General features: G+C 52.9%; 2 protein-coding genes across 2 annotated transcripts in view; one reads left to right on the top strand and one right to left on the bottom strand.

Moving 5' to 3' along the window:
* Positions 1 to 3,384: 3,384 nt before the first annotated feature.
* On the bottom strand, positions 3,385 to 6,817 carry Rnd2 (Rho family GTPase 2). The gene is made up of 5 exons (XM_021212923.2): positions 6,559 to 6,817; positions 5,967 to 6,054; positions 5,105 to 5,214; positions 4,382 to 4,516; positions 3,385 to 4,162 (listed from the first exon to the last, which is right to left on the bottom strand). Exons 1-5 carry the CDS (start codon positions 6,658 to 6,660, stop codon positions 3,914 to 3,916), a joined length of 684 nt encoding a protein of 227 aa, XP_021068582.1. The 5' UTR covers positions 6,661 to 6,817; the 3' UTR covers positions 3,385 to 3,913.
* A 1,781-nt stretch (positions 6,818 to 8,598) lies between these two features.
* The window catches only part of Vat1 (vesicle amine transport 1), a 7,823-nt gene continuing 2,581 nt past the window's right edge, over positions 8,599 to 13,840 (top strand). Inside the window, exons 1-4 of the mRNA XM_021211907.2 lie at positions 8,599 to 9,124; positions 11,706 to 11,913; positions 12,266 to 12,436; positions 12,552 to 12,641. Of these exons, the coding sequence (XP_021067566.1) occupies positions 8,699 to 9,124; positions 11,706 to 11,913; positions 12,266 to 12,436; positions 12,552 to 12,641 (895 nt within the window). The 5' untranslated portion in view covers positions 8,599 to 8,698. The remainder of the gene's footprint in view (positions 9,125 to 11,705; positions 11,914 to 12,265; positions 12,437 to 12,551; positions 12,642 to 13,840) is intronic.

The following is a 13,840-nucleotide window of genomic DNA, read 5'->3' as shown; positions in this document are numbered from 1 at the left end:
AAAAAAAAAAAAAGAGGCCATGAAGTCGACTGAGAGCAGGGTGGGAGAGTACATGGGAAATGCTGAGAAGAGAAAGGGAAGGAGGGACATTATGGAATTATCATCTCAAAAAAATTACAACATAAAAGGGGGCATGGATATATGTATCACAGCAAACGTGAAACCTTAGGATCAATCCCAAGAAAGGAAAGAAAAGAAGAAAGAGAAAGAAAGAAAGAAAGAAAGAAAGAAAGAAAGAAAGAAAGAAAGAAAGAGAAAGAGAGAGGGAGAGAGGGAGGGAGGGAGGAAGGAAGGAAGGAAGGAAGGAAGGAAGGAAGGAAGGAAGGAAGGAAGGAAGAATGGAAAAACCTGATTCTTCAGACCCAATTCAAAAGCACTTAAGTCTATAGCCATGTTGGTTATAAATACTGACACCAGGCAGGGCATGGTAGCACATGCCTTTAGTTCTAGCACTTGGGAGGCAGAGGTAGACAGATCTCTGTGAGTTCAAGGCCAGCCTAGTCAACTACATTAGTTCCAGAACAGCCAGAGTTGTTACAGACAGAAACCTTTTCTCAAAACAAAACAACAACAGACCCTGTCAAAGAGTCAAACAGGGTTCTTATTGTCTTCCAGCTCTCAGGAGCTTCCTCTCAAGGAGATAGCTATGGTCATCCCCTTTCCTAGGTATGAAATCGAGGGGTCAAGCAGGTGCCGTGGTTGGGGCCTTGCCCAATGCTCCCCGGGGGGGGGGGGGCAGCTACAGGCCTGGACACAAGCCCTAGGGCTCTTTCCAGGAAGGGCTGGAGTCACTGTTAGGTTTAGGGCTTTATAAGCTGAAGTGCTGGCGAGATTAGCCCAGGAGTCTCTCACCCACCCCTGGCTGATGGCCAAGGTTAAATAATACAGGGTCAGTACCACAGCACAGTTGGTTATTTCATTAGATGGTTATCGATGCTACATTGGTGTATACATTGGGGGGCAGGGAACAGCTGCAGAGGAAGAAGCTAACTCTAGCACACTGGTCCCCTCTAGCCTGCAAGGACTTTTCTGGACCTATGGACAGCCCCACTGCCCCCTCCCACCCTTCGGGATCCTAGGTCCTGAAACCCATCCTCCTCCCCAGAAATAGGTCTGGCAACACAGGCCTGAAGAGGGAACTGAATTCCCTCCCCACAGGTTTATATTAAACTTTGGGGGTTCCTCCCACTGATTTATCTTCCTAATTATGTTTGCTTCAGGCAGTTATTGAAATGCTTTTGCATTCTCTAAGCACAAATGGCACAGGAGAAAGATTGGGGAACTGAAGGGGTGCAAACCTTGCAGTGTGGTAGCTACAGGCTTGAACCTGCTTTGTATCAGAAGAGCCCTGCCAAAGTTCTCAATTGTTTTGAAGGTGGGGGAGAGTCTCATTCCATAACCCAGGCTGGCTTTGAACTCTCGGTAGTCTCCCTGCCTCAGCGTCCCTAGTACTGTGATTACAGGCACTAACCACCAGGCTCACTTCCATTTTTTTTATGGTGAATTCCTACTGGGGAAAAAAAAAATCAGTCTTCTGAGAGAGATAGAACCCCACCCACTCCAGCACCTCTTGGCTCAGGACTTGGGGGTCCCTGAGGAAGGTCTCAGGGTAGCCCCAAAACAGTGGAGGGGATAATGTGCTGATGTCTGGTCTCTAGATTCCCTTAGATTGGCAGCAATGGCTTTGGGACAGGAATCCCAGAGTGGGGAGAAGGAGGGGGTTCAGTAAGCCAGAAAATGGGGGGGAAAGTTCCTCCCTAGAGAATGGGGTCTGGCAGAGGGAAAGGAGATATCTGACATATTTCATAAGAGCCAAAGCCTTCATCTCCACCTCCTCATCTATCCAAAACACCAAATCCATCCGCGTCTGCCTAAACTCCTTGATGGTTCCTCACAAAGAGGTTCTGACTCTCTGTGGCCTCGGCAGCCTCCCAGGACCTTTGCAGCCCTGTCCTCCCGATCCCTGCTGTGGAGCCGTCCCAGGTCACACTTTACTCTTTTCTGTGTATATCACCTGCTCGTGCTGCACCTAAGCCAATGGAACCTTTCTTTCCCCAACCCCCAGCCAACTCCCTTGGGACTGAGTCAGGGAGCCCCACAGCAGCCTGCGCGCGCGCACGTGTGTGTGTGTGTGTGTGTGTGTGTGTGTGTGTGTGTGTGTGTGTGTGTGTGTATAGGGTCCCTCAGCCAAGGTGCCATCTGTACCAGTTCTTAACCTGTGGGTCACCATGCTGTTTTCATAGGGGTCATTCAGACATTCAGACAATACTGACATTACCATTCACAACAGTAGCAAGCTGACAGTTATGAAGTAGCAACGAAAATTATTTTATGGTTGGGGAGGTTCCCACCCACCACATGAATGAAAGGGTTGCAGCGTTAGGAAGGTTGAGAACGACTGGTCCGCATTTAGGGTGCCTCATTCCCTTGCCTCCAGAAGCTCAGAGACTGCCTTCGTCTCTCAATTCAGTATTATGGCTCCGTTAGCACAGCGCATAGCATACTCAGTGCAGGGAGGGAAGAGGTGTGCAAGGGTCCCCAGCAGATGGGAGGGAAAGGCCCGCCTTCCTTCTCTCCTGTCTGGGAGAACTGGACTGGGCGGAGTTGGGGGAGGGGAGAGCCAGTGATGGTTCCTGGGGGAGAATGTCACCAAAAAGAGGCCAGTGGGACCAGAGCCAGGGAGGGAATACAGGACAATCTGAAACCAGACTCCCAAGAAAACAGACCAGCACTGTGCTTTTGCTGACAAGTACTCCGGCCATTCCCTCCACCAGCTTTCCCTCACCAGGGGCTGGGGTGGGGATGACTCCCAATTACAGAGGATGTTCCCCCACCAATCACCCGACGACGGTGCTCAAGACAGAACTGCGGGGGATGGGGTGGGGTGGGAGGGCAAGCCTCAGCTCTCAGTCTGGACCTCTGAGGAGACCCCAGGGATTACCATCCCCTTAGGAAACATCACCTTATACGGGGTTCAGATTCAATGATGTGGAGGCTCTCAATACCTTCCTGTCTTCCTAATCTCTAGAGCATCCAGGGCTCCAAGCCAGGGCGGAGATGGTGAACAAGGGGCTTGTGCCACTTCAGCAGGCCCTCTGCCTCACTAGCAGGACACCCAGCCAGGCTCAGTCATGCTGAGCAGTTGGGCATCCTCAGTTCACTCCAAGTCCCCCTCCCCCAGGGCTGTCCACTCACATTAACTAGACTGAAGAGTCCTGAGGTATTTTACACTCCCACCCCCCACCCTCGGGGCTCTTAAACTTTATCCTTCAGTACATGGCTTTTTGGCTTTTTTCCTGTGTTTTCTCTGGGGGAGAGGACATTGGTAGACTGCTTTTCTTTGGGCTGGGGGAGGGAAGGAAGGAACGAAACTAAGTCCATAGCTGTTTTCCATGGTCATGGGCTTTATTTGCGGACTGCTGGAGAAAGGGCAAGCTAGAACTGGTCGGCGGGTGGATAGGAGGAAAGAGCTTCTTGCTTTAAAATTTAGTGCATGTTGCCTGAAGGTTAGCATGGACAAGAGCAGATGTGGAAGTGAGGGGAGAGACAGAGAAGGTCATCAAATGGACACTTTCCTTAGGGAAGGCAGACGGGATATGGGGACCAGGGTGTGCAAGGAAGATACACTTCATATAGGAGACTCAACCAAAGTCATTCACCTGCCCTATCCACGTTCATGTACCAGATGCCACCCTGTTAGCTCTCTCAGCTGGCAGCAGAGAAGGGATAAGGATGTGGAGAATGGGGGTGAGGGGTGACATCCTTCTATCCTCTAGCTCCTCCAACCAGAATTGCTCCTCTGCCTGCCCTGCCCTTCCAGCCAGGGTCAGGAGGTCAAAAGGTCCAGGAGCATACACGGGAACAACCGTGTCTCTCACCCAGCCCTCCTCCCTCTCTGCCCCACCGCAACCCCTCACATGAGGTTACAGCTCTTGGCTCGATCCTTATGCATCTCGCCCTCGTTTCCCCGCTCTGGCCGTCCTGACAGTTGAGTGGATCGCTGCAGTCCCCGGCGAGAGTCAGTACGGCGTAGCTGCCTATGGCCACGGCCGAGAGAAGCCACTGTGGCCACATGGAAGACATCCCTGACACTGCGCTCGGAAGATCGGGAGGAGCATTCCACGTAGGACACAGCTCCCACCTGCTTGGCCAGCACAGTACCCTGGAAAAGCAGCAGACGGGTGGAAATTATAGGCCTTTGTTTGGGAAGGAGCATCAGGGCTGTGGGCTAAGGTTGAAGGTCAGACGGAGATGGGGATGAATTAAAGGTTAGGGTCAGAGGTTAGAGCAAAAGTCAGGAACCAAAAAAAAAAAAAAAAAAACAGGCATGGGTGTGAGTGAGGTCTAGGCTGGAATTCAGTTGGAGGTGAAGGGGTCTCACCTGCTCATGTGTGACTGGGATAAGTCTCTGCTTGGATAGCTCCCTCAGTGTGGCCAGGTCAGTCCGCATGTCCAGCTTACAGCCAACCAGCACCACCTTGGCGTTGGGGCAAAACTCCTGAGTCTCTCCTTGCCACTGGTTGGAGGTGGAAAATAAGAGTTATGGAGGGGTGGAGAGGGACAGAGGGAAAAGCTTTGCTCCGTGCATACAGAAATCACGTACCCTTCTAAACCCCCCTCGGTAAGAAGTGATGTGGAAAGCTGGTCTCGGGTAGGGACCAGGGCAGTGTGGAAGTCGAGGAGAAGAGGGTTTTGGTGAGGACTCCCGGGGTTCTCTGTCAGCCTGCAGTCTGCACCCTCTCACTCCCCTTTCCCTTACTTTGTCCCGAGACCAGACCAGCCACACCCTCCCCTCCCTGGGGATCAAGGACTCCCTGATGGACTCTCCTGCTTTAACCGGGGACTTTCCTTATGGAAACAATAGCCTAGACAGCCAGCCACAGGGCTTTCTAAAGCCCCGGAATCCACAGCCCTGCCACCGCCAAGGAAGATAGGGAAGGCAAGGAAGCAAACCCCAAGGCCCCAGGACCACTTCCAGCTCAGAGACAGACTTGCAGGTGAAAGGCAAGGGGCTGGAGCGGAGGGATGACAGCTTCCTCCACTACTGTTACTCCCTCCTCCGGGTTCGTGCCCTTCTCCTTTGTAGTTTCCCCCAGACTCCCACCTTCTTGAGGACACTGTCCAGTGTTTCTGGCCGGCTAATGTCGAAGCAGATGAGCACAGCGTCAGAATCCGGGTAGGCCAGAGGCCGGACATTGTCATAGTAAGAGGAACCTGGAAGAAGAAAGAAGGGAAGGGAATAAGGCAATCTGAGGAGGCATCTGGCCTAGAAGGGGGTAAGGGACTCAGGTGACCGTGGTCAAGGGATGCTGGTGGTCAAAAGTAAATACCCAACACCAAGCGTGTCTCGAGAGCAGGCAGAGAGGAGCAGAACCAGTGGGAAACGGCTTACAGGTTCCTCTGATCTAACACGATAATCTGTAATCTTTTGGAGTTTGGAATCCCTTTAAGAATCTCAGAAACTCTACCACCATTCTGACAAATTTTGTGCGTGCTCTCTGGGCTTTGATGACACATCTTCTAAAGTCCTCCAGGGAACCGAGTAAAAATAAAAACCCTTCTCATGAGGTTGGAGCAAGGACAGGGAGCCAGTGCTCCTATTCTCCTGGGACTCTAGTTCAGTCTAGAGGGAAAAAAAAAAAAAAAAAAAAACCACCCCAGAAATTCTAAATAGCTTTCCTAAACCCAGTCCTATTTCCTAAGAAACATGTTCCAAAATAAGTCATTTCTTTCCAAGTTCCTTGGGTAAGCAGAACCCAGCTGCAGGGCCGATATTAGACTTCCTACATGGTTTCTGTCAGGCCTAAGAAACTCTGCCTCAGTTTCCCTGGCTCAAAACAGAAACCGATGTTCTGTTCTAAAACTGGATGGATGTCTGAGCTGACCTGGAGTCTCAGGTTCTAGCCAAAGGAGGGGCTAGAGGAAGGGACCTTGGCCGTCAGGGTGACCCCGAGGGACTTGGCTACCTGAAGTATCCCACATGTTGAGCTCAATGCGGCGCTTGTCGATCTCGAAGCTGGCAGTGTAGTTCTCAAACACTGTGGGGACATAACTCTGCAGACACGGATGGGTCAAAATGAGAGAGCTTCTCTCCAGTACTCACTCACCCTGACAACTGCCCTCCTCCCTCGACACCCGGTCCAGCTCAGTCCCTAGACAGAAGTTGGTTTGAGGCTGGGCTAAGGGAAGATCAGGAGAGCTAATGCCTCCACCTCCACAGAATCCTAACTAGACTCTCAGACACCCCCCCTCCCCACGGGGTCCCTTTAGCCCCTAGTTTTTTTCTCTCTCTGATGCCCCGGACCTCAGACATTCTCCCAGAGCGCCCTCCCGGATCCTCTGATGCTCCTAAGCCCCATCCATTTCACCGCGTTCCTTGATTCCTTCCACTCCAATCCTCTGCAGTCCTTTCAGAGCCCCCAACGCCTCCTTCCCTTCCTCTGAGCCTCTTTCTCTCCTCCCTGGTTACCCTGGTACCGGTTTCCAGCGGCCCCCGGGGCCCCTATAACCCACTCCCCGCAGCCTCGGTGCCCCTCTCTCCAGACGCCAATTCCTCACCCCGGGGTAGGCGTCCTTGGCGAACACCTGCAGCAGCGCTGTCTTGCCGCACTCCGCGTCCCCCACCACTACGATCTTGCAGCGGCCACTCTGCCCCTCCATGGTCCCGGCTACGCGCCGGCCCCCCACGCCGCCCCCCTCCCGGGCACAGCCGCCGCCTCTGCCGCCTCCTCCCCCGCCGCTGCAGCTGCAGCCTCTCGGGCCGCCGACACCGGCATCTCGCGGGCCCGCGCCGAGCCCCCGCCCGGGGCTGCGGGCCCCCTCCGCCCCGCCCCTAGCCCGCGGGCCGCACCTCTGGCCCCGCCTCCCACCCGCACAGCCGAGGGGCGGGGCCCGGGATGGGGCGGGGCCTTGGAGGAGGGGAGGGGGACGCGAGTCAGACTGTAGCGCGCAGCTGTGACCCCAGGAGCGCCTGAGGGTTTGTGGCCAGCGAGCCCCGTTTATTTGAGTTCCTCGGGCGTGGAGGCTGGGCTGACCGAGGGCGAAGTTCTGAAGGGTCAGCTGCGAAGCTACATACACGAGCGCAAGGCCTGAGCCTTCTGTGTGCCCACGCGTGCACGCAGGTGTGCTAGTGCGTCGGACACGCGCGGCGGCAGCAATCTATTTCCCGAACACAGGGGGGCGTGAGATGTAAGGAAAGGGAGGATTTTTGATTTTTGTCACCCTCCTCCACTCTCGGGTCCAGACAAAGTACAGACCCTAGCACTCCCACCCTACATTAGTGACATCATAGCTTTCCATCTCCATAACGACGGGTGGCGGGATCTAGGCCTGTGACCAACCTAGAAGCATGGACTAAGTTCCTCTAGCCAAGTACTGAGTGGAAAGTTTTAGGGGAGCTTTTGCGTCCTCTGGTGGATGTTTTGGTAGAAAGAGCAAAGGGAAGGCTAAGGAAGCTAGATTGACAGCTAAGCTGGGGCCAGAGCTAAGCCCCCAAAGCCAATTTCAGCCTCACCTCAGACTAGCAATAATCAAACCGCCATTTGCATGACATCTTTTGCCTAGAAGAGGACGGAGAAAGGGGCTTGGAGGGCTGAGAGGAGAGCTGTGATCGGGATGTAAAGTGAATGAATGAATGAATAAATAAATACACATACATACATACATACGTGAAAAAAATCCTTCCTTAGCCGGGCATGGTGCTGCACGCCTTCAGTCTTAGCACTCATGAGGCAGAAGCAGGCAGATCTGCTTGAATTTGAGGCCAACCTAGTCTACATAATGAGTTCCAGGACAGCCAGGTCTAAACAGAGAAATCCTGTCTCAAAATGAACAAAACCCTTCCTTCAGTCTAAGCTGTTCGTTTTAATGTTATCTCGTTTTGAATAACCGTGTAACGCAATTTCATCACTGTTTTACAAAAAGTAAACAGACACACAGCATTAACACCCAAAACTGTTAAGTTTAAGTTAGAAGTGTAACTCAGGAGTAGAGCTACATTCATGAGGCTCTGGGTTCTATCCTTCATACCAACAAAAGGAAAAGAGTGTGAAAGAAAAGGGAGGTGGTGGCACATGCCTTTAACCACAGAACTCGGGAGGCAGAGACAGGCAGATGTCTGCAAGTTCAAGGCCATCCTTGTATTCATGGCACTTTCTAGGCTCCAGGCCAGACAGGGCTACATGGTGAGACCCTGTCTCAGAGGTTCACATGCTTGTAGTTTGCCACTGCAAGAACACAGTGAACAAAGTCTGCTTATTACTAAACGGTAGAGTTCAACCTGAGGCACAGTTTCACCGGAGTCTGATCCACAGGTGGCTGGCTCCCTGTATCTGATTATAAATTCAGATTTTAAATTATCCTTCAAACTGTGCCACGACAACTTTTAATTCGTATACGGCTTTCTACGAATAAATCAAGTCTTAGACTCCGCATGCCCCAGAATCTCCTCATGCTTATAAGTCACACGCACATACACCACCACCCTCCACCTGCACCGCTAGTCTTTTCGCGCCCTGGCAGCTCGGTCAGCAGAGGGCCTAGCCCTTTAAGTCCGCCCGCGAAGCTCCACCCCCCCCCCGAGCAAGGCCCCGCCCCACCCACTGGTGTCCGCAGCCTGCGCTCTTCCTGACGCGTGTCCCGCCCTCCCCAGCTGTGCACCGGTTCTGTACAGCTGGGAACGCACGTCGGGAGTCTAGCCATGTCCGCGGAGAGGGAGGCAACCGAGGCGGCCACTGTGGCGGCGGCGACCGAGGCCGGGGCGGGGACCGGGACCGGAGCCGGGGAGGGTGCGCCTTCGCAGCCCCCGACAGTCGAGGTGGCAAGCGACCCGCAGCCACCCCCGGCCCCCGAAGCGTCAGCATCCGCTTCGGCACCGCCACTGCGCTGCCTGGTACTCACCGGCTTCGGTGGCTACGATAAGGTGAAGCTGCAGAGCCGGCCGGCGGTGCCCCCGGCCCCGGGTCCGGGTCTATTGACGCTGCGCGTGCGAGCCTGTGGGCTCAACTTCGCCGACCTCATGGGCCGCCAAGGACTGTACGACCGACTGCCGCCTCTGCCGGTCGTCCCCGGCATGGAGGGCGCGGGCGTCGTAGTGGCAGTGGGCGAGGGCGTCGGCGACCGTAAGGTGAGCGGCTGCAGGGCAGGAGTGGGCGCGTGCCGGGGGTGTGGCCGGGCCGGGAAGCCAGCACGGACGCGGGTGGACTAAACGTGGAACACATGGAAACCAATTTATGTCTTGAGGCTTCTGGGGAAAGCATTTACTGGGAACTGGCAACAGTGTTATTGCCCCTTCCCAAAGCATTTTTTTTACCAGTGGCCGCCGCCCCAAGCGGAGTTGGGGGGAAAACAATAAGGCGCCCAGGCGCATGCGCAGGATGACCTGCTCGCCCCCCTCCCCTAGTAAAACCACACCTGTACCCCTGCCCACTAAACACTCCCGGGGCAGTTGTGGTTTGTGACTCTGAGTGGTGGCTAACTCCCCCTTTCCCCCCCGAGGGAGCTTCAAGAAGCTATGTAGATGGGGTTAGGCGGAGGCTCAGAGGCCGTGCCAGAGCGCTAGTCACATGCAGCCCCGTGGTGTATGGGGGTGTATGACGGCCCCTCCCCGAGCTGGGCCAAAAGGGACACACCCATCATGGAGCCCAGAGAGACTGGCTTCCCCCACCGACTCGGGCCTTACGCTACTACTCGGGTATTTGCCGTGGGGGAGGCGGGATCAGTCTCCCATCTTTGTCTTGGGCTTGCTTTCTCGTGACTGCAACTCCATCCCTTCTTCAGTGACTCAGCGAGCAGGCCACGACCCAGGACTACCCTTGGGAACTTCCGGCCCTAACCGCTCCTCCTCCCTTTCAGAGGACCCTAGCCCCCGAAATCCAGGCGGAGCCCATTTGGACTAGGGTAGGGAGGTGTGGCACCTTGAGCAGGTTGGCCCAGCTTTGCCGGTCTGTTTCTCGTTTATCATTAATCACAGCCATAACCTTGGCCACATGAGACTTACAGAAGACCAGCTTTCTGAGAGATCTCGATTGAGGCCTTTTTATATCATGTGTTCAGGAGTTTCTTTTCAAATCCAGCACCTTCAGGAGAAGCTGCCCCAAAGCGCCTGAGCCTTGCCTTTGCTAACCTGCTGGGGTTGCTGCGTTTGTTGAACATGAAAACAGCTCCTCCTTAAAGTAGTTCTTTATGAATCCAGCTGTGGTCACACCCTCGCCCTGACTTAGAAATAATCTTACTCTTGGATGGTGCTAAAAGGACTTTGGAGGGTAGGGGGTGGAAGGGGAAGTTAATAGTTCTCGTGTTACAGCTGAAGGCCACCCATCTATCCACTCCTCCCCACACTTTCCGCCTGGTAAATACAGGATTTCCTGCCTGGGGCAAGAATCTGCTGTAAGAGCCTGGATTCTTTGGGGAGGGCTTTCCCACCCTCCTGGTGGCTGAGTTGGGGAGGGGTCATGGCCCTGGGTTGGGAGGGCTAAAGGTTAGGTATGAGTCAGATTAAGTGATACCTGTTCTAGGTTACATCTGGGACTGGCTAGCTGTCCCACTGACTTATTGCTCTGTTGCCAGCTCTCTTGGGTTGCTACTGTGTCTCCTGGACTTGAGTTTTGAGGTTCCTTCCCCAGGCCAGAACTCACCAAAAAAGGTGTCCTCTTCCATGGAATATGGGGACTTGATTACATGTAAAGGGGCCTCATTCTCCTACCCTGTGGCTCCTAAATGTCCTGTAAGGAGCTAAGATAAGCCCTGATTGTCTAGGACAGCAACCACACTTCTCTCTGCATGGTCTTCAGAAAGCCAGGAGGACTCATTGCTGACCGGACTGCCCCCTCCTCCTGCCCAGCTAGTGGTTAAACTGGAGAGAGTCTTCTGTCTTTGTCCCTTGTCTCCTGCAGAGAGACCCTCTTGCAAGTGGCTAGGAATGAAAGACAATGCCTTTTCCCTGTGGCTGGAATGGGTTGCCCTTCGTGAGCATCAGGCTTTTGTACCATGTCTGGGTGCATGGTTTTTCTAGGGCTGCCATTGTAAGCCTATATACAACTGAAGAAGACTCCTGGGCTGGTCACACCCAACCGTTTACTGTTTACGACTGGGGCACATTTACCTGCGCTTCGGTGTGGCCCTTGCTCTGTGCAGTCCTCTCTCTACAGTTATTTCCTGACTTCCTCTCCTTGCCGTTATTATTATTGTCATTGTTGTTAGCTAACATTGCTAAGTATTAACTATATGATATACATCACGCTATCACTGAATGTTGTTGTTGTTGTTGTTTTTCCCAATTAGAGATCTTAAAGTTCCCCTCCTGCAGATGAGAAAACTGGTTAAATAATTTTTATTTACTCGGGGCTGCCCTGTCATTAAAACGGTGGAGCCCACTTTTGTAATCAAGGCAGCTTGATCTCTTGAACAATAGTTACGCTTGTCCCAACTGTAAGTTTCTCGAAGTCAGGAATCTTATGCAATAATGAAGTATATGATCTGTTATGTGGAGATAAGAGCAGCCCAGAGCTGATACGAGTACTGACTGAACGTTTCCCTATGAAGCACTAGGTAAACACTCAGGAGATGGTGCTGTTAATGCTACAACCTGCTGTGTCTGCTACTTCACCTCCAAGGGACCTGGACATGGCAAAGATCAGTAAGGCATCTGTGGGTAAATGAATGAGTAATCACCGGACATTCTTCCTTTTTTTTTTTTTTTTTTTTAGGCAGGGGATCGGGTGATGGTATTGAACCGGTCAGGGATGTGGCAGGAGGAAGTAACCGTGCCATCAGCCCAGACTTTCCTGATGCCTGAGGCCATGACCTTTGAGGAAGCTGCCGCTCTGCTGGTCAATTATATCACTGCCTACATGGTTCTCTTCGACTTCGGCAACCTGAGACCGGGCCACAGCGTCTTGGTACACATGGCTGCAGGTGACCGGGCCCTTCCTTTTTTTTTTTTTTTTTCACCCGACCTGATTTCCCTTCCAGGCCCCTCTCTGTAGCCTATCTGGTCTGTTGTCATAGCAACAGCAGACTGCCTGGCCTGTGGAGCCCAGAGGCCTCTGCAGCATAGTTGCTGTGGTAACATTTAGGCACCAGGTCCAGCCTGCTGTTCTTAGCAGCATGCCCTCACCCCCACACCACACACCATCTCTTGTCCAGTCTCTGTCCCTCCAGTTCTCAATTATGGAATTTGAACATGGGTCCCAAAAGGAGCTAAGGCACAGTGAAAGTGATGGACTGACAAATGCCTAAGTGACTCTGTGCCCGCTTCTTGCTGCAGGTGGCGTGGGCATGGCAGCCCTGCAGTTGTGCCGCACCGTGGAGAACGTGACAGTGTTTGGAACAGCCTCAGCCAGCAAGCACGAGGTGCTGAAGGAGAACGGGGTCACACACCCCATCGACTACCACACGACTGACTATGTGGACGAGATCAAAAAGATCTCCCCCAAAGGTGGGGGCAGGGTCTGGAAGCAGGGAGGTTGGCACAGCACAGGGAGATGGGGCGAGGGGGTCTCCAGATCTGTGGATATTAATGGGTTGTCCCCCTGGATCTTACTCTTTGACAGGAGTAGACATCGTCATGGACCCTCTGGGTGGGTCAGACACGGCCAAGGGCTACCACCTCCTCAAACCCATGGGCAAAGTTGTCACTTACGGTGAGTTGTTAGTTGTACCAAACGCAGAGAAGTTGCCTAGGGCAGGAGGATGGGACTAATTCATAATAATGAACAGGTAGAGAATCCCACCAATGAGGTGGGATACAGGGGCCTGAGCTTTTGAATAAGGGAGGAAAGGGGAGTCCAGAGCTCTACAGGGAGGCTGGGGTTTGGAAGGGTCCTGGATACTTGAACGAGATTGACAGCCACTCACTTCTCTTTCATAAATCTCATGTGAGTCATCATAAATCGGTGTTCCTATTTGGGGATTATTCCTGATGCAAAACCAACCAGTCTGCCTGCTTCCTGCAGCACCACCTGGGCTTCTTGGGCAAGCTGGATGTTTATTTTAAAACCTACTTTATACACACAAAAAATGTACATAGAAATATGAGAGCAATTTTGGGAGAGCACGTGCCCTCTCTTTCTCTGCCAAGGTCTCCTGATTCTTCCCTCTCCAGCCTTCATGTTCTGGGTGCTGAGGTGACAGGGATGCGGTGCCGCATCTGGAGGGTGCACTCTTCCCTCCCCTTTTCTTCTCCTTTTGGGGACGAGGGAGACAGGATCTCACTACGTAGCTCTAGCTGGCCTGGAACTCATAGAGATCCACCTCCCTCTCTCTCCCGGGTACTAGAATTTAAATTGTGTGTTACGACTATATCTGGGTCTCTAGGTTTGTTTGTTTATTTGTTTGTTTGTTGAGGTAAGGCTTCAGTATAGAATGCTGGCTTCAAACCCTCTGTATAGTCGAGGATGAGCTCAAATTTCTCATCTTGTCTCCGGTTCCTGAATGCTGAGATTCAGGCTCACACCACACATCCACGTGACTTACACAGTTCAGGGTAGACAACCATCCCAACCGAGCTCCGTCCCCAACCCTTGTGTGTGTAATTTTGTTGGTGGTTGTTTTGCTTTGTTTTCTGTTCTTGAGACAGGGTTTCTCTGTGTAGTCTTGGCTGTGCTGGAACATAATCTGTAGACCAGGCTGGCCTCGAACTCAGAAATCCACCTGCCGGGCTGGTGAGATGGCTCAGTGGGTAAGAGCACCTGACTGCTCTTCCAAAGGTCCAGAGTTCAAATCCCAGCAACCACATGTTGGCTCACAACCATCCGCAACGACACTCCCTCTTCTGGAGTGTCTGAAGACAGCTACAGTGTACTTACATATAATAAATAAATAAATCTTTAAAAAAAAAAAA

Source organism: Mus pahari, chromosome 14 (genome assembly GCF_900095145.1).
Source record: "Mus pahari chromosome 14, PAHARI_EIJ_v1.1, whole genome shotgun sequence".
Classification (NCBI taxonomy): domain Eukaryota; kingdom Metazoa; phylum Chordata; class Mammalia; order Rodentia; family Muridae; genus Mus; species Mus pahari.
This window is presented reverse-complemented; position numbering and strand designations above follow the sequence as displayed.